This window comes from Eublepharis macularius, chromosome 4 (assembly GCF_028583425.1).
Source record: "Eublepharis macularius isolate TG4126 chromosome 4, MPM_Emac_v1.0, whole genome shotgun sequence".
NCBI lineage: Eukaryota > Metazoa > Chordata > Lepidosauria > Squamata > Eublepharidae > Eublepharis > Eublepharis macularius.
Genome location: NC_072793.1, coordinates 155431357 through 155457587, shown reverse-complemented (window position 1 = coordinate 155457587; position 26231 = coordinate 155431357). Strand labels below are relative to the sequence as shown.

Below are 26231 nucleotides of genomic sequence, written 5' to 3'. Positions count from 1 at the left end.
CTGCTCTTCTACATAGTGCTTTAAGTGGCTTATGGAAACAAAGCAACATTAAAATAACCCCCTCCTCCCAAATCTGTTCATTATAAAATACACAAGTACAATTCTGATTAAAATTAATATTCCCTCTCTCTCAAAGTAGTACTACTCCAGAAAAGGCCCTTTTAAAGGTAGGCCTTGCATCTCCTTATGAAACTGAGAAGACATGTCTGCTGCATCCTCAAGTATCTCATATTCACAGTGCACTCCTTGCTCCAAGGGCAATTGATATAAAGCAGAAGAGAGCCGCAAGGAACTGCATGCAGCTTGGAAAATCTGGGACGAGAGTTTCTAGCATCTCACATTTCACTTCCAAGTGACACTGCAGGGAGTGGCTCAAGACAGTGCAAGTAACTCTTTGTCACAGTAAACGTATGTGGAAGGAGCAAGTCTATGTGAGACGCTGGAACACTGTTCACACATTAATTGAATATGTGGAGGCAACCTGTGTATGATTGTATGCATGATGGGCTTTGCCCGCGTTACTAGTGACCTAGAAAAACAGGTTTCCCAAACATACAAAAGTACAGGTCTGTGTGCTCTATCATGCCTCTTGTTTACCTGAATGCACAGGCACTGGGACAGCACATGTCTGACTGTTTCTTCCTGCAGGTGTTGGATCTGCCCTAATGTAGGAAGAAGGAATGAGCCAGTGAGTGTGGTGTGGTGTGGTGTGGTGGCTAGCAGAGTGGACTTACAGCAGGGGGATCTGGGTTTCAAAAAAGCACCTGGGTCTGGAGGGGAAGGCAAAATAGTAAGCTGCTGGATTCATCATGTTTTCTTTTTTTTGCTACCAAATTTGGAACTCTGGGCTTTTACTTTTAAGACCTTTTTATATGATTGTAGCAGAAACAGAGACAAACACTTAGATCCCCATGTTCCATCCAAGCTGGGCCTTATTTCCGTACGATTCCACTGATTACTTTTACATGGTGAAGTCAACAGCCTGATGTGACTTTATTCAGTGAAGTTCAGCAGGTGGAATCTTTGCCCCAATATGCCAAAATGTCATTACCAGATAAAATACATCAGTCAAACTAGAGTTTCTTTATTGCAATTGAATTGAACAAATAATTAAACACCTTCCATTTGTGGTGCAGGTTCCTTAAGTAGGGCTGCCAGGTATCCCTATAGGTTGGGAAACTTGCTGCCCTGAGTCCTCTGTTCCTTCTAGGGTTCACCAACTGCAGCTGGCAACGCACTGGGAGAGATCTGGAGGCAAAGGGCAGGTTTGCTGGTGTTGCACTGATTCATATCACTTGAAGAGCAAAAGTTATATAATCGCATTGGGGTGATGCTCTAGGATTCACCCCAAACTAGGATTGTCAGATCCCCCTCAACTGGGTGTGGGAGTCTTTCATCACCAGCTGCCACCTCCCTGCCTCTACTCACCTGGTTGGTGGGAGATACAGGGGGAAAGGTATGGGGAACAGCGGCTGGAGGCACACAAGAGAAACGAGCATGCATGCACCCACGGTGCCAAATGATAACATCATTTCTGATGCAATTGGGAGGTGCTGGGCAACTCTGCATCAAACCCTCTTCATCCCCCTCCCCTGGCCTGTGAAGCAGTGTTTGGAACATGTGGGAGGGAGATACTAGAAGGTCTCCTACCCCCAACCCGCAGAACCCACCACTGTGTGATACTGCACTGAAGGGAAAAGAGGATGAAGCTGTGCTGCAGCATTGATGCAACACTAGTTTCCTAGGTTCCCACCACCCAGAGTTTTCTACTGGGTGCCAATACTGGGCTGGCAACCCTACCTTTGAGGCTACCTCATTAAGTTTGCCAGCATTTGGACAACTCACCCTTGCTCCAAGGTCCACAGGGTCTCAGGCCAAGCCATGCTTTTCCTTGCCTGCATCTCAGATGGCCAGATCCAGCGTGGGACAATCCTGGAGATGTAGGGGTGGTGTCTCAGAAGGCAGAATTTGACAACGGAAGGGAGCCCCACAGGAATGTGCTGCAACAGAATGCCATTTCCTCTGAGAGAACTGATCTGCTGTAGTCTGGAGATCAGTCATAATTTTGGGACAACTTCAGGCTTCTATATCAAACTTGTATAGAGAGAGGCTGTCCATTTCATTAGTTCCCGCCCCCATCCCTCCATACTGTCCAATGTGAAGCTGATGTGCGTCCCCAAGAGATTAACTCCTCCCCCAGATCTCTGGGACTGTTCAGCCATCAGTGGGTGGTTTGAGCGCCTCTCCCCATCCTCAAATACCTCAGGGTGCTGGACAATCTAATAAAGCACCTGATCTATACAAATACTGTTGATACTAGTTAGGGCCTCATCAGCCCCTCACAATCAGTCCTGTTTCTATATAAACCAGCATCACAATAACAAATGTGAAGCAGCCAAAAAGTTCCATTGTCCTAGCCCATCACATAGGGATCAAAACATTCTTGCTCAGTCACAAAGCACTAGCTACTCCTACATTGTTGCCACAGGGAGGATAGAGTGGGGAGCTTTGCAGAACATACACATACAGGGTAAGTCTTTAAATGGTGTTGTTATGGGGAGTGAATTTATTTTTGGTCCGGAATGCATTTTTTAGATATAATCATTGATTCTGCTTATTCTCTTAAAAAAAAAAAGAGTTTCTCTTTGATTTCTCTTTGTAACCTTCTGTTACATACGTGCACATCCTTTTTATAACTTTTGCTCTTGTGTGTGTGTTTTTAATGCCATACATCACTGTATGGATCCCCAACAGTTTGAGCCTGTGGGCACCTTTGGAATTCTGACATCGGGTGGTGGGCGCAACCAAAAAATGGCTACCACATAAAGCAAAGCCAACCACAAAATATCAGGGAGTTAGGTTATGCATAACTTTAATAGTAACTCTTCATATTTTCTGGCAGGAGATCTGATTGCCTTTTTAAATTAACATACTGTTTTAAAGTATTTTCTTCAATGCAGAGTGTATCTCCAGTCACAGAGTGAAAAATCTTGTGCGGTGGTGGCAGCTGCTGTCAAAGCAACATTTTTTAAGATCTGCACCGCTAGATCTCCAATGGCCAATAAGAAGCTCTGCTGATCAAAAGCTTCCTCTGGCACAACTTACTTTCTCAAAACACTTGGAGGGCACCAGAAAAGGTGTTGGTGGGCATCATGGCACCCACCAGCACCACGGTGGGGACCCCTGCACCATAAGGTGCTCTAGCAGGAGTGTAAAAATATTTAGATTTTGTCTGCCTCTGAGAATCTACAGAATGAAATTCTGAAATGTTGTAGAATTTCTCTTCTTGCCCATCCATCCATCCATCCATCCATCCATCCATCCATCCATCCATCCATCCATCCATCCATCCATCCATCCATCCTTCCTTCCTTCTTCCTTCCTTCCTTCCTTTTTTTTGTCATCTATGCGCTATGCTCAATCTGGGTTCCGGCAAATGATATATAGACACTTCCTTTTGGTTGGAATGGCCACAACTTTATTGATTACAACCAGATTGGAGCATTGGCCAGGCATATGGAAAGCGGATCCTTTGGCATCAAACAGCCCCTTGCTGTTCGATGCATAACCCGCCCTTCCCCCCAGCCCAATGCTGGTCCAGGTGACAGCAAGTGGTGTTCTGCCACCAGCCAAGCTGGCTGGCCCTTCCCTCCCTTATCTTCAGGGGTGAGGCACCCGAATGCCCTGATCACCCCCCTAAGGGTCCAGCCCAATGCCTCAAAACTGCCCCTAAAGTTCTGACAGGCCCACTGACCACCCTGATAGAGCAGCGGGTGGGTGGGAAAGCATCCTACTCCTGCTGATACAATGCTGGAATGGCACCAACCATTTTGCCACCTCGGAAGAGGACCTCCTGCTGCTCCTCCTCTTCTGTCACTGAGCTATGCCTCCACTGCAGCTTGGCCCTCAGTGCCAACACAGCTCATGGTGAGTCTGTGAGTTTTCATTATCAAAACAGGTTTTATTCAAAACAGACCCCAAGTCCTTTCGAAATGGCCCAAAGCAAGGATCCTTGGGTAGTGCTGTAAACAGAGAGTTCTAAGTATGGTACAATCACAGAGGTATTCATGCAAATCAGATTGCAGCATCCCTGTTCTTCAGAAATTGCTCCACCCCAGATTCTTTAAGCAATAAAATATATTCACAGTTTCTTCACAGACCCAGAGTATCACTACGTGACCTCAACTGACACGTTTTAAATAAAAAAGGCCCAGAAATTAGCCTTGCAGCTCCTTGCCTTTGAGGCAGTATTGAACCTCCTTTCCCCGAGCATCTGATTAAGGAGAATTATTTAAATATTTATTTAGTTATTTATAGCCTGCTTTCTCCCCAATCAGGACTCAAAATGGCTTACACTACCATTCTCCCCTCCTCCATTTTATCCTCATGACAGACATGTAAGGTACATTAAAGTAAGAGAAAGTGACAGGCCTAAGATTGCCAGGCAAGCTTTCATGGCAGAGTACAGAACCAAAAGGGCCTTCAGATCCTAGCCTGATGTTCAAGCACTGCACCTCACAGCCAGGGCTTTTTTTCTGGGAAAAAAGGTGGTGGAACTCAGTGGGTTGCCCTTGGAGAAAATGGTCACATGGCTGGTGGCCCCGCCCCCTGATCTCCAGACAGAGGGGAGTTGAGATTGCCCTCTGCGGTGTGGCTCAGTGGTAGCAATGGTGGGGGGTCATGCCTTCAGATGAAAGCTACTTCTGATGTGCATCCCTTGGCGGTGGTGGCTTAAGGATTGCCTGCATTTAGAGAAAGTGGTATAATCCACAAGCCAGACCTGTACATTTTTAAACAGCACCGTGAATTATGTCTAGGCGACTAAAGACAAACCCTAACACAGCACAGCCTGGAATACCCTCAGCCCTATATATCATGCAACCTAACAGCACATTAGTCCAGTTCCAGTCAGTGAGTATGCTCTTGACCTTTTCCCGGTCTTTCATTTCCTCCATTCCTTACTCTTTGCCTCAGATTCCCCAAACAAATACATTTATGTATTCTCCTTCTGGGCAGTGACAGATTAAGTCCTTCTGGACAGCAATGTATGATTGTCTAAGGGCAGAAATAGCTTGCCATAGAGATATGGTCCCAGGTCAGGATGATTCTAAATTGCCCTGCTGTTTCATACCCCCAAATCTGCTTTAATTTCCTTGAGCAGGATCTTGACAATTAGTCCCTTGGAAACTCTTGTGCCTTAGCCAACAGTAGCCTCTAGCTCCTTCTGCAGTCTGGGTGAGCCAGCTTGCAAAAATCCAGTAGCTTTGCTAAAACAAGACAGTTGGCAACCTCACAGAAGAGCCGCTAGATGTCCCCCATCATTGCTGATGTTTCTGTATGTCTCTGTACATGTGTCTCTCACATGTTAAATGGCTGGAGCCAAGAAAGAGACAACAACAGTACAAAGCATTAGTAATAAAAGGTAGCATCTAGGCTGAGGCACTCCATAAGCAAACATAAGCAAGTGATTGAGACAGAAGTGCCCTTCCGTCTCCCACACCTTGGTATTGCCCCTGATGTTTGAACTGTCACATTTGTCTGTTCGAAGAGATTGTGTAGTTACTAAGACAATACTCCTCATCGCTCTCCAGAGGGGAGTTGCAGTGGAGCTCTGTCTTGCAGTTCCAGCTATGATCCTGCAAGACAAAAAAGGGTCATCTCTCTTCTGGCTAACAGTAGCAATGGTTGGAGTGGGGTGCCTGGTGCAGATTAGGAGCTCATGGACCACAAGGCCTTCCTTCTGCATGCTGCAGTACCTGTTGAGAGAGGAAAGATGGTTAAGCCACAATAACCACATATTGTAGTGGGGTGTGTAGGTAGGTGGAAGGGGAATAATATTTATTTATTTAGTTATCTTATTCGACTTATACCCCGACCTTCCTGCAAGTGAACTTAGGGTGGCTTCCAACAAGATATACTGTTAAAATACAATAAATATTATATCCATATTGATCCATATTGCATAAAAAGTCCAGGCACCACCACACAAATCAGGCTACTGCAAAATCACCATAAACCACAGGCACCGCCATGATGTAAGACATTTACATCATTACACATGACGAGACAAATGTAACACAAGGCACATTTACAGTAATTAAGCTTCAAGTCATGACATCCCCTCCATTGCTTACTTAGTAGGGTACATTGTCCTTACATCAGTAGCTAAAGTAGAAGACTCTGGCGGGTATCCAACTGAGACATGAGGGCTCTGTCTGGGATTTATAGTTATGACTGGCTGCATTATTAGCTTGAATCCTTTTATGGCTATGTAGGAAGTATTGGAGGTGAAGGTAAGACAGTATCATTTTCAGGGATATTGAGAACTTTGCCACAAACACAATTGCCAGCTGAACTGACCTTAACCAGATTCCTTGTTTACACATGAACCCCGTATTGGATTCATACTACTGTGGTTGCATGCATGAGATACAAGTTGAGAGCAAGGCATTTTATTTACCACAAAATGCCTAGGTAAATAACAGAGTTTCCACCTGGAGCTCAAAGCGATTAGCATAGGTGCCACTCAAAGAAGGTGGTGAAAAACCACCACCTTCCCATTATCGCTATCTCTGAAAGCAGGAGCACTCAAAGAAAGACTGGTTGCACTAGTCTAAGGCATTCCCCTCTTTACCTTCCTCCCCTTTCCACAGCTTGCCAGTGTTGCCAAACCCTGTGTTGCCTGGCCAGCACAAAGGTGCCACAGTGGTGGACGGCAGATCAGCTCAGTGAATTGTTTTTTTAAAAAAGCTTCCAAAATCTTTGCTGGCAATTGCATTGGATTAAAAATAATCCAATCTTATGGTGCTCTCCCAAGCAAATTTATATACTTCTAAGCCCATAACTACTGGTTTTATATGTTATACTTCTATTTATTTATTTATGTGTTTGTTTGTTTTTGCCTTTGGAGATGAATATTAAGACAGTTGATTCTGACAACTACTTATTCCAAATCCCCATCTCTTTAACCCATATAGGTAAAACTTCTTATTTTCTAATTATTTTCTTCGTTTATACTCTGCCTTTTTCTTACATCATTCTCTTCTCTGCCATTTTACCCTCTCAACAACTCTCTGAGGTAATTTTGGCTGATATAGTGTGGCTGGCCCAGGGTGTACCATCAGGCCTCTGTGGTAGAGTGGAAATTCAGACCTACATCTCCCAGATCTTAATACAGCACTCCAACCACTAAACCGTATTTGAATAAGTGAGCGGTGATTCTGTTTTGTTTGTAGTCAGTCACATGTTCTGAAGATGTTTGTGAAAGCTACTCAGAAGGCCTCTTGTCGAAATGTCCCTCACCTCCCCCCCCCCCCAGTTCATTTTGCACTTTGCCTGACGTGTGGGCAGCGCTATTCCTCTGAGGTTGCCACATATATGGAGCCTAAGTTGTAAGTGAGCATAACATGAGAGACCATACAATATGTTTGTTGCATACTAGGTGTGGAAAGTTGGGCTATAGCTTAATTTACAACATCTGTGAATTGTGGAACATGGGTGAGCTTGTAAATGCCTTTATTCTCTTAAAGGAAAAGGTTTTTAAGCCTAGAAAAAATTTCCAATGAGTATGTCAGTCATTTTCATGCATTAAACAGAACAAGATCTTGACTTTCCTGAAAATCTGTGTGGGTTGTCATGTATCTGAATGAAATTAGCTCTGATTTTCAAAAGTTTATGCTGCAATGTATTAACAAGTTTTTAAGGTGCTACATGACTCTTTGGATTTGTTCTGGTATTGGCTGCTAAGGAAAATGATGGATAATTTATAATTTAATAGATGGACAGCCTTATCCTTAGACTCCCAAAAGTGCTCTGGCACCACTAATCAGTATCGAATGGCCATTCTACAGAGGGAAAAGAAACACTTCTGGAAAGGTCTGACTCTACAGTGCTTGAATTAGATCCTGTAGCAACCCTATTGACATCCACCATTCATCAACTGCCATGCCGTCATATACCTCAAATGTTGCAAGAAATTTGTTGAAGAACAAGTTAAGCAGTGATCACTATAGTCCCCTTAGAAAAAACATCCCAGCATTCATCAGCAGAAAGGAGTGTCTATGCTGAACATGAACTCATTTCCTTTTCATATTTCATATTCTGTTGTAAACTATTTATAATATTCTGTTTCTGAGAAACATGAACAGTTTGACATCATTTGGAAGCATTCTAGCTTTGATTCTGCTTTATCTAGTGTTAAGGGGAGAAAGGATCTTACTGGAAGACAAATGATTGAGATGCCACTATGTTGTACACTACAATGCTTTTTCAGTTGTATTGTAGCACACTTGATGTGATCTCCAGGTAGGTGTATATGATCATTGCATATGTGATCATTGCATTATAAGAGGTTGTTTACTGGAAAAGTTGCAGCTGAGAGTGCCTCATTCTTAATCTATATTGGCTCACAGCCAGCCACATTCTGTCTATAAAATGAGAGCTTACCTGTGTCCTTAACTTTCCTATCCTGCCATGGACTGGACCAGTAAGTGATCTATCTTTCTTAAAGGAATCATTTCAGAAGGTTGCTACTCTTTGAGACACCCCGATCATTAAGATGATCTTTAGCAATTTAATTTACACTAATGCTCTTATTGCTGCTGCTGCTGCTGATGATGATGATTACTACTACTACTACTACTACTACTACTACTACTACTACTACTACTACTACTACTACTGTTGTTACCTTCCTAGACATTTAAAAAAAAACAGAGGCAATGGTATAAGGTCTTTAGGCATATTGTAACTTTTCACGGAAAGTTACAAAGATATATTGCATACCTACTGATAATGAAGCTTAAGAAGTTTGATGTCCAGTTGGGGGAACCGGACTGGGTCTTCTGTTGGGCTTCCTATGGCTCTACAATCACAATGTTCTTCTTCATTAGGGATGAAGTTTGGGAGGGATCTGAGATTTGGGAGGGAAGCCTTTGCCATGATTGCTGATTTTCAGGAGGGACATTTCTGGTTTGGGATTCAAATCTGTGTGGTTTCAGGGGTTCTGAAGTTTGAGGACCATTGTTTTCAATGGGGAATGAAACTTAAGGTCTGGGACAGCAGTTTATAAAGATGACACAAAATTTGCACAGGAGATAGTCCTCACTCTATTCTAAAGACCTAAATTTCAAGCAGATTGAAAAAAGGGTTTGATTTTACAGATCCCTGAAGGAGGTGCTCTCAGTGCAGGCTCATCTCTCTCTACCAATTCTTGCAGGATAGTGCTGGCATTCATTTCATTTTGCTAGTCTTACAGTGACTGACTGACATTTTTTTTTGTCTTTATGCTGAAAACTCTTGTGTTTGCTAGCCTTCCTTGTTGTAGTCTGTTGTTTGTTTCTTTTAACATATTAAGGAAGGAAGGAAGGAAGGAAAACTGCAGCTCTGCCATTATTCCCTATGAGGGACCTATTTTGGGGAGGCTTGAATGGCTGTTTTTCAACCAAATGACAACAAAATTGCAGTGGAGCTAGTTTTGCTTGTCCACTAAAGAACCCCCAAGTTTCAAGGGGAGCAAGGTGTCTAATTCTATGGGCCACTGAACATGGTGCTTCAGCCATCATACTTGTAAAGAAAAAACGGCTCCATCCTCACAAAGGAGGAAAATATTTAGAAGGAGTGAGCCAGAACTGCAGGTCTGCTGGGTCCTGTGCCTGGCTTGTGCCAGCCAGGAGCCGCCTTCCCTGAGCCACTGCTTGGAAAATTTGGAGGATCAAAGAAAAACAAGACACCAGCTACTGCTGATATACCCCCAAAATGAAGGGGGGAAAACCCTACATGGATTGTGTGTATGTGTGTTTCATAATGCATGAGAATCCCAGATTTGTGTAACCATTCTGGAAAATCACAGTAATGACTTGAAACAGCAATTTTCGTGTATATTTTCAGCTCAGTAATTCTGAAATGCACACTCCTGTTCTTCATCATCCTCTTGTCATCCTCTTAATCGACATGGTTGCTTTTCTCTTCACCTTTTCATGTGTGCCTTCATCTTGTTGGAGAAACTGATGATATCTTACACACAGTGCAATCTTAAGAACACTTTCCTGTGAATAAGCCTCACTGTGAGTAACTTGAATAGAAGTCGGAGTAGATCTACTTAAGATTGCTCCCATAGTAGACAAAAGAAGTGCGGATACAGTTCACTGTTGCCATAATGTTAAGAAAAATAACAGACAGGCAGGAAGTGGATTTACGAAGTCAACTATTTTGCTTTAACTGCAGGGGGAGATTTACTTTGAACACATTTCATTCTTTTTGAGAAGGGATTACGTTTGGTCAAATGGATCCTTTGATCAAAAACACTTAAAAAACAATTTATAAATAAGATTTCTACCCACTTGCTGATGACTGGGCAAATAGTAAAAAATTGTTTGAAAAGAGTAAAAATATTCCTAGGGAATTTAAATTACCTTGAGAATCAGAAGAACCAAAATGGTTGACTCAGGTTGGTCAACCCAAAGTTTGTTTTTATGATGGTTGTTGTGGGTTTTCCGGGCTGCATTGCCGTGGTCTTGGCATTGTAGTTCCTGACGTTTCGCCAGCAGCTGTGGCTGGCATCTTCAAAGGTGTAGCACCAAAAAACAGATCTCTCAGTGTCACAGTGTGGAAAAGATGTTGGCAGGTCATTTGTATCTACTCAGGAAGGGTGGCGTTGAGCTGAGTCATCCTGTAAGAGTTTCCCAGGATGTGGAATGCTAATGGAGGGAGGCTTCACTGTATCCTGAGGAGGTTCTTTTGCATATGGATTGGTGCTTGATGTGCTAATCTTCTCTGCAGGGCTATTGTCGAGTATAGAGTAGGGGTGTGCAAGGAAAAAACTTTCGGCTTTCTTGTTTCGGGATTACCCGAAACAAGATTCTCTACCGTCATTAGCCGAAAGCCGAAACAAGAATCTCTTTCGGGATTCGGGATTCGGCATTATTTCGGCATTCTTTCGGGATTCTTTCGGGTTTTTTTGCTGGGAAAATGCCTCCGTCTTTCAGGACGCCTGGAGGAGGCATTTTCCCACCAAATAAGCCCAAAATTGGTGGGGACCTTCTTCTAACCCTTCTCTAACAACTACCCAAGTTTCAGACAGATTGGACTTTGGGGGGCCATGTTATGGCCCCCCAAAGCAGGTCCCCCCATCCTCCCCATAAGAAAGCAAAGGAGCAGCATATTGTTAGCATGCTGCTGCTGATCTCTCTTCATTATTTCCTATGGGGAAAAAATGAAGAGGCAGGCTTCCTTTGCCAGGGGTGGCATTTTGCATGCAAAATGCCCCCCAGCCCTCAGGGGCCCTTCTACCACCCCTCCTCCCACCCCCCACCAAGGCTCAGCCTGCTCCCACTTGGGGGGGCCATTTCATGGCCTCCCCAAGTAGGTGCTCTAATCTCTACCACTGACAGCTGGGGGAGGCTTGTGTTGCCAGGGGTGGCATTTTGCATGCAAAATGCCCCCCAACCCTCTGGGGCCCTTCTCCCACCCCTCCTCCCACCCCCCACCAAGGCTCAGCCTGCTCCCACTTGGGGGGGCCATTTCATGGCCTCCCCAAGTAGGTGCTCTCAGCCCCTAAAGTCCACCCCTCACAGCCCCACACAAACCCAGTTCCCCCACCCCAGCTGCCACACACAGACCCAAATCCCCCCAGTAGCCCCTCACAGACCCAAATCCACCCCCACCTGCCCCACACCCACCATAACCCCAGGAACAGGCTGGCCTGCCCTCCCCTTTTGGGAACCCCTAAACTCTCTTTCCCAGGGCAGTTCTGCACAGACAAGGGGTGCCACAATGGTGGCAGTGCCAAATCGTCCCTGGGAAAGAGCACCTGCCCTGGCACACAGACAACCACCCCCCTGACCCCCCCACCACCCGCAGAGAAGGCTGGCCAGCCTGCCCCATTGTTCCCTATGCTGGGAACCAACCTCCCATCAAAGAAGGGAACACAGACACACAATCATTAAGTTTAAAAAACCTTTATTTTCTCATTTTCAAATTACAAGTGGTCAACAAATCACAACATATTACACTTATTGTCCCTCATAGCACAACACAACACAATTAACTACACATCAGAGAATCTTAAACACAATTTTTTTTTTGAAATGGACAAACAGTAAAGTTTTGAACATTACAACAGGTCACATAGTGAGCGGGCACAACAGGGCATGGAAACAGAAGATGATCATAATAACTACCAGCCTAATACAACTCTCCCTCCATAACATGACTTAATGGGGGGGAACCACAGCAACAAAATCCCCCCCCCAACCCTCTGGGGCCCTTCTCCCACCCTTCCTCCCATCCCCCCACCAAGGCTCAGCCTGCTCCCACTTGGGGGGGCCATTTCATGGCCTCCCCAAGTGGGTGCTCTGCTCTCATCTCTACCACTGACAGCTGGGAGAGGCTTGTCTTGCCAGGGGTGGCATTTTGCATGCCAAATGCCACCCTCACCCTCAGGTGCCCTTCTCCCACCCTTCCCCCCACCCCCCACCACATGCATTCCTTGACAATCAAGAAATCTGGAGTTAAATATAATGTGCATGTAAGTCCCTCAAAGACAGAAGCAATATGGAGGTAATGACCCATTTGATTTCCACAACCTCAGACACAATTAGGGATCCGTTTCCCCTTGGTGGGGGATCCCCCACTCTCACCTATCACCCCGAAGGGGGAAAGTCAGTGAATGAGCCTTCAAGGTACGCTCCAGGGGCTGCTGCCGTGATGTCACTGATGTCATCTGGCTGCCCTGAGAGTATGCCTGTGCTTTGCAGTGGGCTGATTTGGGCCCTACAGGCCAAAGCAGGATCCCTTGTGGCCCAAATCTGCCTGCTGTGAATTGTGCGTGCTCCCCAGCCTTGTGTGATGATCACATCACCTCCTAGAACAGACATCATCATGCCAGAGCATTGCCATTAAATGATCATGCGTGTGTGAACAGACCCTAAGTATCCTGTAGGCTTCAGTGATGGTATAGTAATGTTTTCACTCACATTATAGAGAGAGAGAGAGACAGAGAAGGGGGGGAGGCACTGAAGCTAGATTATTTCTTCTATTTTACTGTCCCCTTCCAAAGCCAGGGTGGCATTGGCACAATGCCCCCCTCCCCCCGGCCAGAGCCTTAGTACCAGTATGCATTGACAGGCCCATGCATCATAGTCCTTTTTGAGACCCAGCCAAGTTGTGCCTTTTGGAGAAAAATGTTCAAGTTGCTGGTGGGGGTATGAACAATTTTTAGATATCCACTGTAGTGCAATGGCTAGAGAGTTGGTCTAGAATCTGGCAGACTCTGATTCTGTGCCTTGTAGGCTTGATGGATGTTCTTGGCTCAGCCTAAGTAAACAATTGTGTTGTGTTTTCCAGAGGCAGTCTACGTGATTTTGGGGCCCTGGACAAATGTTCTGGACGGGGCCCCAGAACCAGTGCCGCCCCACCACTGGCTCCTTGCCAAGGCCAAGCAATTTGGTCACCTAGGCCCCAGATAGAGTGGGCAGGAGTGCGTTGTTTCCTTCCTCCCCCCCCTCCACCCCCTCCAACAACTAAGAAGGCCATCGGTGGAGTCACTCCAATGTGAGGCATGGAGCAGCTGTCTATTGTTAGCCTGGTTGTGATGAGGGTGAAACAAATCAAGGGAGAACAGCAATGTGTAAACCACTCTAGGTTCCCATGGGGGAGAAAACCGGGGCATAAGATAAACCTTTAATTTGGTGGGGAGGGGGTATATACATTTTATGTGTATGTGTCTGTATGTTTTATGCATTCAAATCACTTGTGGTGTACTTTAGAATTATATTGAGCTCCACAGTATCCCAAAAACCTTGTCCATGTATTGCAAACCGAAGTCAATCTACCACATCTAGGGTATTCTTCTTTTCCCTACTGCCTTCAATTTTTCTTAGCATTATTGTCTTTTCTAGTGAACCTTGTCTTCTCATGATGTGACATAAGCACTATCATCAATTGATATCTTCAAGGGAGAAAGCAGGCCTGATTTGGTCTGGATGCCACTTACATGTCTTTTTCGGAGTCCATGGTACATGTAAATTGAAACTTTCTTCCCACTTCACAGTGTGAATGCTTTTTCCTCCTATGAGCTTTGTCTAAATTTTACTGTACTGATACTGCTCATTTGGCCAAAAGGCCTGCCCTTGATCAATGCCACATTAAATACTTCATAATAAAAAAATGTTTTTAGAACCATTTAAAAGTGTCCTTAAGTGCCATACGCTGATTTAAAAAAACATAAGCTAAATGTTTGGGAACACAACCAGATATGTGAATGACTGAAATGCAGCCCAATCCCACTGCTACTTAAAATCCATTTTTGATGGAGGTCTGGATTGTCTTACATTGGTGTCATTGGGCTTGGAATCAGGAACCTGGAAGCGTTCCATGGGGGCTACAACTTTCATGCCAAGGCTAAGAGGGTGGGAACGGGATCTCTCTGGGGTGGCAAACTCTGGCCTTGGAAGTTACTGGCAATTTGGGGGTGGGACTTGTGGAAAGGAAAATCTGAGTAGGGATCTCCCCCAGAATCCATGGTCCGCATTTGCCCTCTAAAGAGATTGCCCTTGGAAGCAGCCAGTTTCTCTGTAGGGAACTACTCTCTCTAACCTGAACTCAAGCCCAACCAGGAGTTTGGCAGCCCTAGGAAAATTTCAGAAAAAGATGGCAAAGGAGGGCCAGCAACTGATAGAGGCATGGAAGCCCACACCAGGACAGTAGCGGGGGCCTACTTGGGCACAAGGGACAACCAGTGCTCTCATCCCCCATAGTCCACTCCTTACAGCCCCACACAAACCCAGTTCCCCCACCCCAGCTGCCACACACAGACCCAAATCCTCCACTCAGCCCCTCTCAGAACCAAAACCACCCTCAGCTGCCCCACACCCAGTACCCCAGGAACAGGCTGGCCAGCCTGCCCCATTGTTCCCTATGCTGGGAACCAACCTCCCATCAAAGAAGGGAACACAGACACACAATCATTAAGTTTAAAAAACCTTTATTTTCTCATTTTCAAATTACAAGTGGTCAACAAATCACAACATATTACACTTATTGTCCCTCATAGCACAACACAACACAATTAACTACACATCAGAGAATCTTAAACACAATTTTTCTTTTGAAATGGACAAACAGTAAAGTTTTGAACATTACAGCAGGTTACATAGTGAGCGGGCACAACAGGGCATGGAAACAGAAGATGATCATAACTACCAGCCTAATACAACTCTCCCTCCATAACATGACTAAATGGGTGGGGGAACCACTGCAACAGGGTCCAGCAGAACCTATGTCATTTCCTGTGGCTGTGCTTTCAGTTCAGACACACAAAGCTGAACTGGGCACTTCCAAGGCACTGGACAATGGTATTTCTGGAGCAGTTCTGCAGAGGTCTCCCCCCACCCCCACACCAGCCTCAGAATTTACCTGGGAACATCTGTGAGAGATCATCATTGGCCGGTGCCCATCCACCACTCTACCCGCATCCCCCAACCATGCAAACCCAACATTAACATCAAATTTTTTTTTTTTTAAACATGAACATTCAATCAACTTTTAAAAAACATAATCACAACATTTTTTTTTGGTTTTTTTTCCTTTTTTTTACATGAACAGAACATCAACTTTTAAAAAACATAATCACAACATTTTTTTGGGTTTTTTTTTTTTCATGAACATTCAATCAACTTTTAAAAAACATAATCACAACATTTTTTTTTGGTTTTTTTTCCTTTTTTTTACATGAACGGAACATCAACTTTCAAAAAACAGTACAACAATTCTTCTACAATTTTTTTTTACAAGGAGTTCATCTGATAAAAACACCTAAGCAATCCCTATCTAACCTGTTTCTCCCTCCAGTAGCAATCCATGTTTCTGGGGCATTATTTCTCATAATAAATTTGGTCCCACAGGGTATGTCTCAGTGATGGGAGATGTTTTGAATACCCTGGGGGGGGGGCTTTCAAATTGCTGGGTGTTTTCCCTTTGCCACTGGTTCCTAACCACCCTCCCTCTACTGGCCGGTTTTAACTGTATATACAGGGTTTTATACAGGGGAGAGCGCGATTCCAAAGGATTGGACTCATAGAGGATGCAGGCCACAAGTTGGGCTCACCTCAGTCACTCTGGAAGTCCAGTCCTGAGAAATCGAAGAGGCGAGAGTTGACCTTCAGGAAGGTCAACTGCTCGACTCTCCATGGGAGAAGGCGAGTGCGATGTGGGCCGACAATGTCGCCCGCATGTGAAAAGACGCGCTCGCTCTCCACGCTCGTCGGAGGGCATGAGAGCAGCCGCTGCGCCTCGAGGGAGAGGTCCGGCCAGACCGACTCCTTCCTGGCCCAGTAGCTGAGCGGATCGGTGGAGAGCGACTCGCAGGGCTCCGCGAGGTAGTCCCTGACCATCGCCTCCGCCGGATCCTCTCTCACGGTCCTCACGACCCCAGAGGGGACGAGGGCCCACCGGAGCATCTCCATCTCCATCGGCACTCTGGTGGTGGCCTCGGGGGGGGCCTGCGCAGAGGGGGCGTCAGAGGGACCCGCACGGCAGGGCCCCTCTTGCGTCCCCCCTGTCGACAGGCGTCCCCTCTTGGCCTGCCTGCGCCTCACCCAAGAGCAGAGCCCGTCTCTGGCTTGGGTGAGGTTCCCGTCCCGCTCGGCGAAAGTGCCCTTTATGCGCGGGTCACACATGGTCGCCAACATGTATGACTCTTCCTTAGTGAGAGGAGTTAGCCTGGCAGCTATGCCCTGCTGCAGCCTTCTCACTAATGCGCGCACCGCTGGAACAAGGTCAGCACGGGGCGCGACCCGGTCTGCAAGGGTGGCCAGATTCCTCTGGAGCGTGTGCACCAGGGGAATGACCAGACCGAGGGTCGCCGTGTCTGACGAGACCGCCACAGTGAAGTCCTTGAAGGGCTTCAGGACCTCCACTGTCTGGGTGATGGTGAGCCAATCCTCCCGGTTGAACTCACCCACCTGACTCGCACCGCGGTGCTCGGAGAGCCACGCGTGGAGTGCGGCCTGCTGCTCCACCAAGCGCTCAAGCATGGCGCAGGTGGAGTTCCAGCGAGTGCTGACGTCAGTGATCAGAGCGTGCTCTGGCACACCTGTCCTGACCTGTGTCTGGCGCAGTTCGTGCGTGGCCTTCACGCTGCGCGAGAAGTGACCCGTGAGCCTCCGACATTTCTGGACAAGTAACTGGAGTTCACGGGTCCGGGTATCCACGGGTTCCTTCGAGGAGCCCAACCCCAGCGCATCTCTCACCACTAGGTGAAGCTTGTGAGCGGCACAGTAGACGCTCTCTCGGCTCACTAGATGCGCCGCTGCCCTCATGTTCTTGCCACCGTCCGTCACCATGCATCCCACGGTGGCGGGTCCCTGGCCTATCCACTCGTCCAACTGTCTCCTTAAGGTGGCAGCGATGTTCTCCGCCGTGTGGGACACGTCGAGCACCTCGGCGTGAAGCAAGGCCTTGCAGTAGCCGGCCTGGCGGTCTCGCATCCTTCCCTGTCTAGCTGTGCTAGGCACCTCCCCCCGGCCCCCACCCAGAACCGACTCGGGTTCCCACCAGTGAGCAGTAAGCGAGAGGTACGCTTGCTGCACACTTGGGCAGGTCCAGATGTCCGATGTGAAGTGCACAGTTCTCCCGGCAACCCGGGACAGCTGTGCCTTCACATGATCCCTGGCAGCCCTGTAAAACGAGGGCACCACCGATCTGCTCAACGACGTGCGAGCAGGGACGGCGTACCAGGGAAAGCAATCTTGGAGCAGCCCTGAGAAGCCGAAGTCTTCAACTACGGAATACGGTTGCCCATCCACTGCTATCATGTTGACGATGTGGCGCGTGATGCGCCTGCTCGCCCTCCGGATCCCCTCTCTGGGCACACTAGCGCCCTGCATACCAAGCATCTCCGGGAGAGAGGCTTGGCGTCCCTTTCCTGCAGGTACCCTTGGGGGGAGAGCACCAGAGGAGCCTGCCTCCTTCTGGCTAGCTGGCGGCCGTGCGGCGCCACTCGAACCCTCCTCCCGAAGAAGCACCGCCTGGTGGTGCCTCTTCATATGGTACCTCATCCCAGACGTGGAGAGATGCCACACATCTTTGCCACGGCTGACGCGCTGCCTACAATGCAGGCACAGGGCTGCTCGGGGATCCTCCGTTGCCTGGAAGTGCTTCCAGATTTCGGAGGAAAAGGGCATCCCACGCTTCCCAGGAGAAGCGCTTTCGGGACCACCCTGCGGCACCTCCTGTGAGGTGCTCTGGCCGGACACACCGTGTCCCACTCTCGGCCGGGCAGGTGGGGATGGACGAGGCTGAAGGGGCAGAGATGTGGGCTCTTCCACCACAGTCTCTGCCTCTTCCTCCCGCGTCCTCTCCTCCTGCACAGCCGCGAGAGGCCTGCTGCTGGCCTCAGAGGAAACTGGGGTGGACCGCCCCAGGGGGGGTCTCACGGGCAGTTCCTCCAACATCCTCTGGGTTCCTGGGGTGAGCGGGAGCGCAGGGAAAGTCATGTGCTCCGCGCCCATCCCAGGAGACACCACATGCTGCCCCTCCTCCAGCAGCTGGCTCGCAACCACTGGAGGAGGAGGAGCCTCAGCAGCAGGCCCCTGCCCAGTGCCAGCCCCTGCCTCACGCACCCGGGTTGGGGGTGGCCCTCCAGCAGCTGCCTCAGGAAAGAGAGTCTTGCGAACCCTCTTCCTGTCACCAGAAGCCAGGCTGGTGAACGGCAGCAGCGCAGGGGAGGGCCTCCTCCGCTCAGATGGAGGGGCTGCCGCAGCAGTCCCCCTCCCCCTCCCCTCCTCCCCTCTAGATTTCTCCCTAGCCTTTCCCCCGGGGCCCCTCTCTGCTTTCCTCTCCGACATACTTTCCCCTCCCAAATTCAACCCTAACTAATCAGAAAAGATTTAGAAAACAAAGGTCAACTTTGTTTTCAAGACCTAACTAACCTGCTCTAAATCTGTGCTTCTAGTGGCTCTGTGACTTGGAGATGAACAATCAAGTGCCTTTTTAAGCAACCCTATTTATGTCAGGGAACCTGAGCCTGCCAATCAGCTGAATTCCTCTGGAATTGAGCTGGCCCTAAACCCCAATAACAGGTGACAAAGCCTTAAACACTCACACACTAGTATGCCCGGGCCGGCCTGGCACCACCACGGGTGCCAGAGATGGGCGGTGGAACCCTAGTTATGGGGGCACTAATGGGAAGCCTATTGACAGCTATTACAAATTTTTATATATATATATATATATATGGAATTCAAACCTAACACTCACTCACTAATGCTTTCCCTGCTGAGTCCCTATTTAGTTTTTTAAAAAAAACTAGGCTCGGTTTCCCTAATAATTATGTTGAGGGCAATTATCCACTGATCACCTACCAACTGGCCTACCTACCTAAGAGACACTATTTAGCGGGACCGATGTATCTGTGGTATGTCGGTGTGGGGTGTGGATGTGGTGTTTTGAAGATGAGCCTCCCCCCTCCCAAGCTAGCAAGAACCCACCCCCAAGGCCACCCAAATGTGAACCCGGACTCGCTCACAGTAACACCAGTCCTGCAGTCCAGCGATGTTCAGGCGGTCTTGCAGCTGGTCCTCCTCTCCTCCACGATGCTGTCAAGAAAATTGGAAATGTTAGCAGAGTCAACACCACACGCCGCACACGCAACCCCAAAATTCAAGGCCCCGTTGCACAAGCCAAGTCAGCCCCCCCCCTTAAAGGCTAGGGCCAACCAGCAGCAAAACAAAACACATCCACCCAGCAGAGCTTCTGGCCTGTGCAGGCCAGAAGCTGGCACACTCATTTTTTAGTCCTGTGAAACAGCAGTTCATGCCCACCCCACACTCAAACTTGAAAAATGAAACATGAAAGAAAGCAGGCACTGCGATCAATGCTGGCCCCCCTAACCCCCAAACAATATCCTCTTGCCCAACCAGAAAATGCCCCCCCCCCCCCGGCCCAAGCCATAAAGACAGAGCCAAAGCATATGCTCGCAGGTAGGCACAGCAGCAGACATAAGCTCAAAAACCAAATTTAACAACAACCCTACCAGTCCACCAGTGCAGATGTCCAGCAATGTTGATCCTCCACGCAGAGATCTGCAGGCCGATGTCCACCAAGTGCAGTCCAGTCCAGAAGAGGTCCACCAACGATAAACAACCTGAATGTGAAGCAAAACAGTGAGTGCCAGGCCAGCAAACGGGAAGGGTTACCAAAGCCGGAGCAGCAGGCCTGTGTGTGGGCCGAAGGCTGGCACAGTTGATCAGGACGGAGCCTGTTGGGAATCCTTGCAAGCAGGGGACCAGACACAGAAAAGCAAGCCACACCATTCCAGATTGTGAAGCACAACTGTGAGTGCCAGGCCAGCAACCAAAAAGGGTTACCTTGGCCAAAGCAGCATACCTGTGTGTGGCCCACAGGCTGGCACAGTTGATCAGGACGGAGCCTGTTGGGAATCCTTGCAAGCAGGGGACCAGACACAGAAAAGCAAGCCACACCATTCCAGATTGTGAAGCACAACTGTGAGTGCCAGGCCAGCAACCAAAAAGGGTTACCTTGGCCAAAGCAGCATACCTGTGTGTGGCCCACAGGCTGGCACAGTTGATCAGGACGGAGCCTGTTGGGAATCCTTGCAAGCAGGGGACCAGACACAGAAAGGCAAGCCACACCATTCCAGATTGTGAAGCACAACTGTGAGAGCCAGCCAGAAGAAAGGCTTCTGGCCTGTGTAGGCCCAAAGCTGGCACAATCTTTTTTTAATCTTAAAACAGTGGATCAAGCTTAAAGAAGGCAAGCACAACAACCAATGCTGAACCCCCCCCCCCCCCACCATCAAACATTGTCTGCCCAACCTGTCCCCCAGGCCATACCTGTGTGTGGCCCACAGGCTGGCACAGTTGATCAGGACGGAGCCTGTTGGGAATCCTTGCAAGCAGGGGACCAGACACAGAAAAGCAAGCCACACCATTCCAGATTGTGAAGCACAACTGTGAGTGCCAGGCCAGCAACCAAAAAGGGTTACCTTGGCCAAAGCAGCATACCTGTGTGTGGCCCACAGGCTGGCACAGTTGATCAGGACGGAGCCTGTTGGGAATCCTTGCAAGCAGGGGACCAGACACAGAAAGGCAAGCCACACCATTCCAGATTGTGAAGCACAACTGTGAGAGCCAGCCAGAAGAAAGGCTTCTGGCCTGTGTAGGCCCAAAGCTGGCACAATCTTTTTTTAATCTTAAAACAGTGGATCAAGCTTAAAGAAGGCAAGCACAACAACCAATGCTGAACCCCCCCCCCCCCCACCATCAAACATTGTCTGCCCAACCTGTCCCCCAGGCCATACCTGTGTGTGGCCCACAGGCTGGCACAGTTGATCAGGACGGAGCCTGTTGGGAATCCTTGCAAGCAGGGGACCAGACACAGAAAGGCAAGCCACACCATTCCAGATCGTGAAGCACAACTGTGAGAGCCAGCCAGAAGAAAGGCTTCTGGCCTGTGTAGGCCCAAAGCTGGCACACTCTTGTTTTAATCTTAAAACAGTGGATCAAGCTTAAAGAAGGCAAGCACAACAACCAATGCTGAACCCCCCCCCCCCACCATCAAACATTGTCTGCCCAACCTGTCCCCCAGGCCATACCTGTGTGTGGCCCACAGGCTGGCACAGTTGATCAGGACGGAGCCTGTTGGGAATCCTTGCAAGCAGGGGACCAGACACAGAAAAGCAAGCCACACCATTCCAGATTGTGAAGCACAACTGTGAGAGCCAGCCAGAAGAAAGGCTTCTGGCCTGTGTAGGCCCAAAGCTGGCACACTCTTGTTTTAATCTTAAAACAGTGGATCAAGCTTAAAGAAGGCAAGCACAACAACCAATGCTGAACCCCCCCCCCCACCATCAAACATTGTCTGCCCAACCTGTCCCCCAGGCCATACCTGTGTGTGGCCCACAGGCTGGCACAGTTGATCAGGACGGAGCCTGTTGGGAATCCTTGCAAGCAGGGGACCAGACACAGAAAAGCAAGCCACACCATTCCAGATTGTGAAGCACAACTGTGAGAGCCAGCCAGAAGAAAGGCTTCTGGCCTGTGTAGGCCCAAAGCTGGCACACTCTTGTTTTAATCTTAAAACAGTGGATCAAGCTTAAAGAAGGCAAGCACAACAACCAATGCTGAACCCCCCCCCCCACCATCAAACATTGTCTGCCCAACCTGTCCCCCAGGCCATACCTGTGTGTGGCCCACAGGCTGGCACAGTTGATCAGGACGGAGCCTGTTGGGAATCCTTGCAAGCAGGGGACCAGACACAGAAAAGCAAGCCACACCATTCCAGATTGTGAAGCACAACTGTGAGAGCCAGCCAGAAGAAAGGCTTCTGGCCTGTGTAGGCCCAAAGCTGGCACACTCTTGTTTTAATCTTAAAACAGTGGATCAAGCTTAAAGAAGGCAAGCACAACAACCAATGCTGAACCCCCCCCCCCACCATCAAACATTGTCTGCCCAACCTGTCCCCCAGGCCATACCTGTGTGTGGCCCACAGGCTGGCACAGTTGATCAGGACGGAGCCTGTTGGGAATCCTTGCAAGCAGGGGACCAGACACAGAAAAGCAAGCCACACCATTCCAGATTGTGGAGCACAACTGTGAGAGCCAGCCAGAAGAAAGGCTTCTGGCCTGTGTAGGCCCAAAGCTGGCACACTCTTGTTTTAATCTTAAAACAGTGGATCAAGCTTAAAGAAGGCAAGCACAACAACCAATGCTGAAACCCCCACCCCACCATCAAACATTGTCTGCCCAACCTGTCCCCCAGGCCATGCCAAGAATAAACTGCAACACCTTTTTGCAGAGGCAGGCCACAGCAGCACATTGCCCAGCATCAAAAAAATTTACAAAAATTTTAAAAAGGCCTACCAGGTGTCCTCTCAGGATGTCCAGCACAGTTGATCCTCCAGGCAGATGTCCTCCAGGCTCCAGGTGCAGTCTCTCTTCTTCTCCTCTCTCGGTCACAGCTCAGCAGCAGCAGCAACAGAAGTGTTCCAGACAGTCTTGCTCCAAATTTAAATCCCCTGCTGCAGCCTCAGCCAAAGATTTAAATCTATTGGCTGGCATGAGAATGCAGCAGTGGGATTGGTGACTCCTAAAGTCCCCAGTCCCCTGCCTTTCCCCACCCACACTCCAAGAGCCACCCTCCTCCTGCTCCCCCTCCCCTACCTGTTAGTTTTGGCGGGAATCTCTGCTGCTTTGCAAATGCAAAGTGCAATGCAATGCTTGCACCTTGCATTTGCAAGGCAAAGCAGGATTCCCTATCCTCCTTTGCAAGAGGGGTGGGGGGTGACAGAAGGAGTGAGTGATTCACTCCTTCTCCCCCCCTCCCCTCTGCTAAGAGCCTGCAGGAAGCCTTTGCTTCCAGCAGGATTTTGCTAGCCGCTTGCTAAGGCAAACGGCTAGCAAAATCAAAATGGCGATTCTCGAATGCCGAAAGAATGCCGAAAGAATCCCGAAACGTTTCGGGTTTTTCTTTCGGCAATCCCGAAACGTTTCGGCATTCCCCGAAACGTTTCGGGATTCTTGAAGAATGCCGAAACACTTTTGTTTCGGCATTCTTTCGGCATTCTGAATGCCGAAACGCACATCCCTAGTATAGAGTGTTTTGTTAGCCTGGTGTTTTTCAGAACTGGAAACCATGCTCTGTTCATTCTTAAGGTTTCTTCTTTCCTGTTGAAGTTTTGCTTATGCTTGTGAATTTCAATGGCTTCCCTGTGCAGTCTGACAAAGTAGTTGGAAGTGTTGTCCAGTATTTTGGTGTCCTGGAATAAGATACTGTGCCCTGTTTGAGTTAGGCTATGTTCAGCCACTGCTGATTTTTCAGGTTGTCCAAGTCTGCAGTGTCTTTCATGTTCTTTTATTCTTGTCTGGATGCTACGCTTTGTGGTCCCGATGTAAACTTGTCCACAGCTGCAGGGTAAACGGTATACTCCTGCAGAGGTGAGGGGGTCTCTACTGTCTTTTGCTGATCGTAGCATCTGTTGTATTTTTCGGGTGCGTCTGAATACTGCTTGAAGGTTATGCTTTTTCATAAGCTTTCCCATCTGATCAGTAATTCCTTTGATATATGGCAAAAACACTTTTCCTGCAGGAGACTGTTTTTCCTTGGTTGTTTGATTCATCCTGGGTTTGATTGCTCTTCGAATTTCATTTCTGGAGTAGCCATTTGCCTGAAGTGCGTGGTTTAGATGATTAATTTCCTCATTGAGAAAGTGCGGCTGACATATCCGTCTTACGCGATCCACTAATGTTTTCATTATGCCTCTTTTCTGTCGGGGGTGGTGATTGGAGTTTTTGTGTAAGTACCGATCAGTGTGAGTTGGTTTCCTGTAGACCTTGTGACCTAACTGAAAGTTTGCTTTGCGGATGAGGTGCTACACCTCTGAAGATGCCAGCTACAGCTGCTGGCGAAACATCAGGAACTACAATGCCAAGACCACGGCAATACAGCCCGGAAAACCCACAACAACCATCGTTCTCCGGCCGTGAAAGCCTTTGTTTTTATGCTTGATTTGTTTGCTAATGATTTTGTGTAAATCCTTATTAACACTGCTGTTCTTCCTTTAGCTCTTTTTCAGTTCTTACTGCTGCTTATGACAACCTTGATCTCTAAAAATCAAGCAGTCAACTGGGATAATTTGAAAAACTGCCTGGCTGATAAAGAGTATGATAAGCTTTTAGATATTGCAAAAAATGGACTGAAAAAGACTTCGAACCCCAAGAACATTGTGATTGTTGGGGCAGGAATTAGCGGACTCACTGCTGCTAAGTTACTCAAAGATGCTGGGCATGAGGTAATTGTCTGGACTGAGACAAAGTGGTCTTTAATCTTGCATATCAATTGTCAAATCTTGTCATATATTAACTTTTACTTCTCTACATATTTTAATTTTCAGGTATTTGTACCACTCAATGTATTTGCTTCTTTAAATGTTAAGGATTTAAAAAAAATAATATATGCCTTTTATTTTTGTCTGTTGTTATTGTTAAATGGAAAAACTTGGTCCAGTTCTGACAAGGAAATCTACATGAGCCTCATTAATCCTTATCTCTTCATTATGATTGCACGACATTCTCTCTGTGCCTGCATAATTTTTTCATTGTTATGATTTCTGTCATAATGATGATACAAGTAACATGAGAAAGATGCACAAGAAGTTGTACTTAGAACTAAAACAAGCTATACAATTCACTGGGAAGTAAAGTTTGCACTGGGTAGGATATAAATTCAAATTAGGATGACACTGCATTGAAATAGTTCTGCAGGACACCAACTTCCGTATTGTCTGAAGAACGTGAAGTTTTGAATGTTGGCTCAGGTTATCAATCACCTTTACTTAGGCTGTCAAAATCATTTGATATCTCCAAGTTCTGCCAAAGCCATAGAGAAGTTAGTTTAAAGAGAGGATTTGGCTGACATACTATGGTTATGATATGTTGGTTTTTAAGTAGAATTGAAATAAATTTGTTCTGCAAAATGACTCTATGTAAATCTTAATCCGAAATATTCTTTTTGCCTGCTCAAATATTTGCCATTCTATGAATTTTAAATGTGGTGGCTGATCTCTGTCCTATTTGACAGCTTCCACGCAATTATATACGGCATTTGACAGTACTGAAAGCTGATGCATAATGGTATCTTAGTAGCTTTTAAGCTTTGTACAGGGAGATGACATTTTTTACCTTTTTAGAAAACTACAAAAGGTAAAAAAATATCGTCTTCGGGGGGAGGGAGGGCCAGTCAGGTCAGATCTGCTGAGTATGAGAAGTGATTCACTGTGCAAGCAGGGAGAGCAGAAGAGCTTTAGAAAAAACATCCCAGCATTCATCAGCAGAAAGGAGTGTCAGTGAAAGCAATGCTGCACCTGGCAAATATTGCCTTTCAATCTGCTTTGACTTTCAAGGGGAGAGAGGAGGACTTGGGTGGACTCGTTATCTAGCTTTAGAAATACACTTCTTTGTCTTGCAAATGGTATGAAGCGATAGGGACTGTGGGGCTGATTTGCTCCCCTACTGACCCATATTTCTGGCTCAAAATAGCACCCCAGCTTTTCTTCTTCCTCTGTGCTTCAGACCTAGTAATTCAACCTTATTTTCCCCAGGAGAGAGAAACTCAGAAGACCTGTGGGTAGGGTTGCTGTTTCCAGGTGGGGGCAGGGGACCCCCTGCTCCCAGCCTCCTGCCCCTGCCACTATTCACCTGGTCGGTGGAGGAACAG

The 26231-nt window shown here is 47.6% G+C and overlaps 1 protein-coding gene across 1 annotated transcript in view; it reads left to right on the top strand.

The window, feature by feature from the left end:
* Positions 1 to 8473: 8473 nt before the first annotated feature.
* Positions 8474 to 26231, top strand: part of LOC129328976 (L-amino-acid oxidase-like) — a 31360-nt gene continuing 13602 nt past the window's right edge. The window contains exons 1-2 of the mRNA XM_054978331.1: positions 8474 to 8485; positions 24581 to 24807. Of these exons, the coding sequence (XP_054834306.1) occupies positions 24607 to 24807 (201 nt within the window). The 5' untranslated portion in view covers positions 8474 to 8485; positions 24581 to 24606. The remainder of the gene's footprint in view (positions 8486 to 24580; positions 24808 to 26231) is intronic.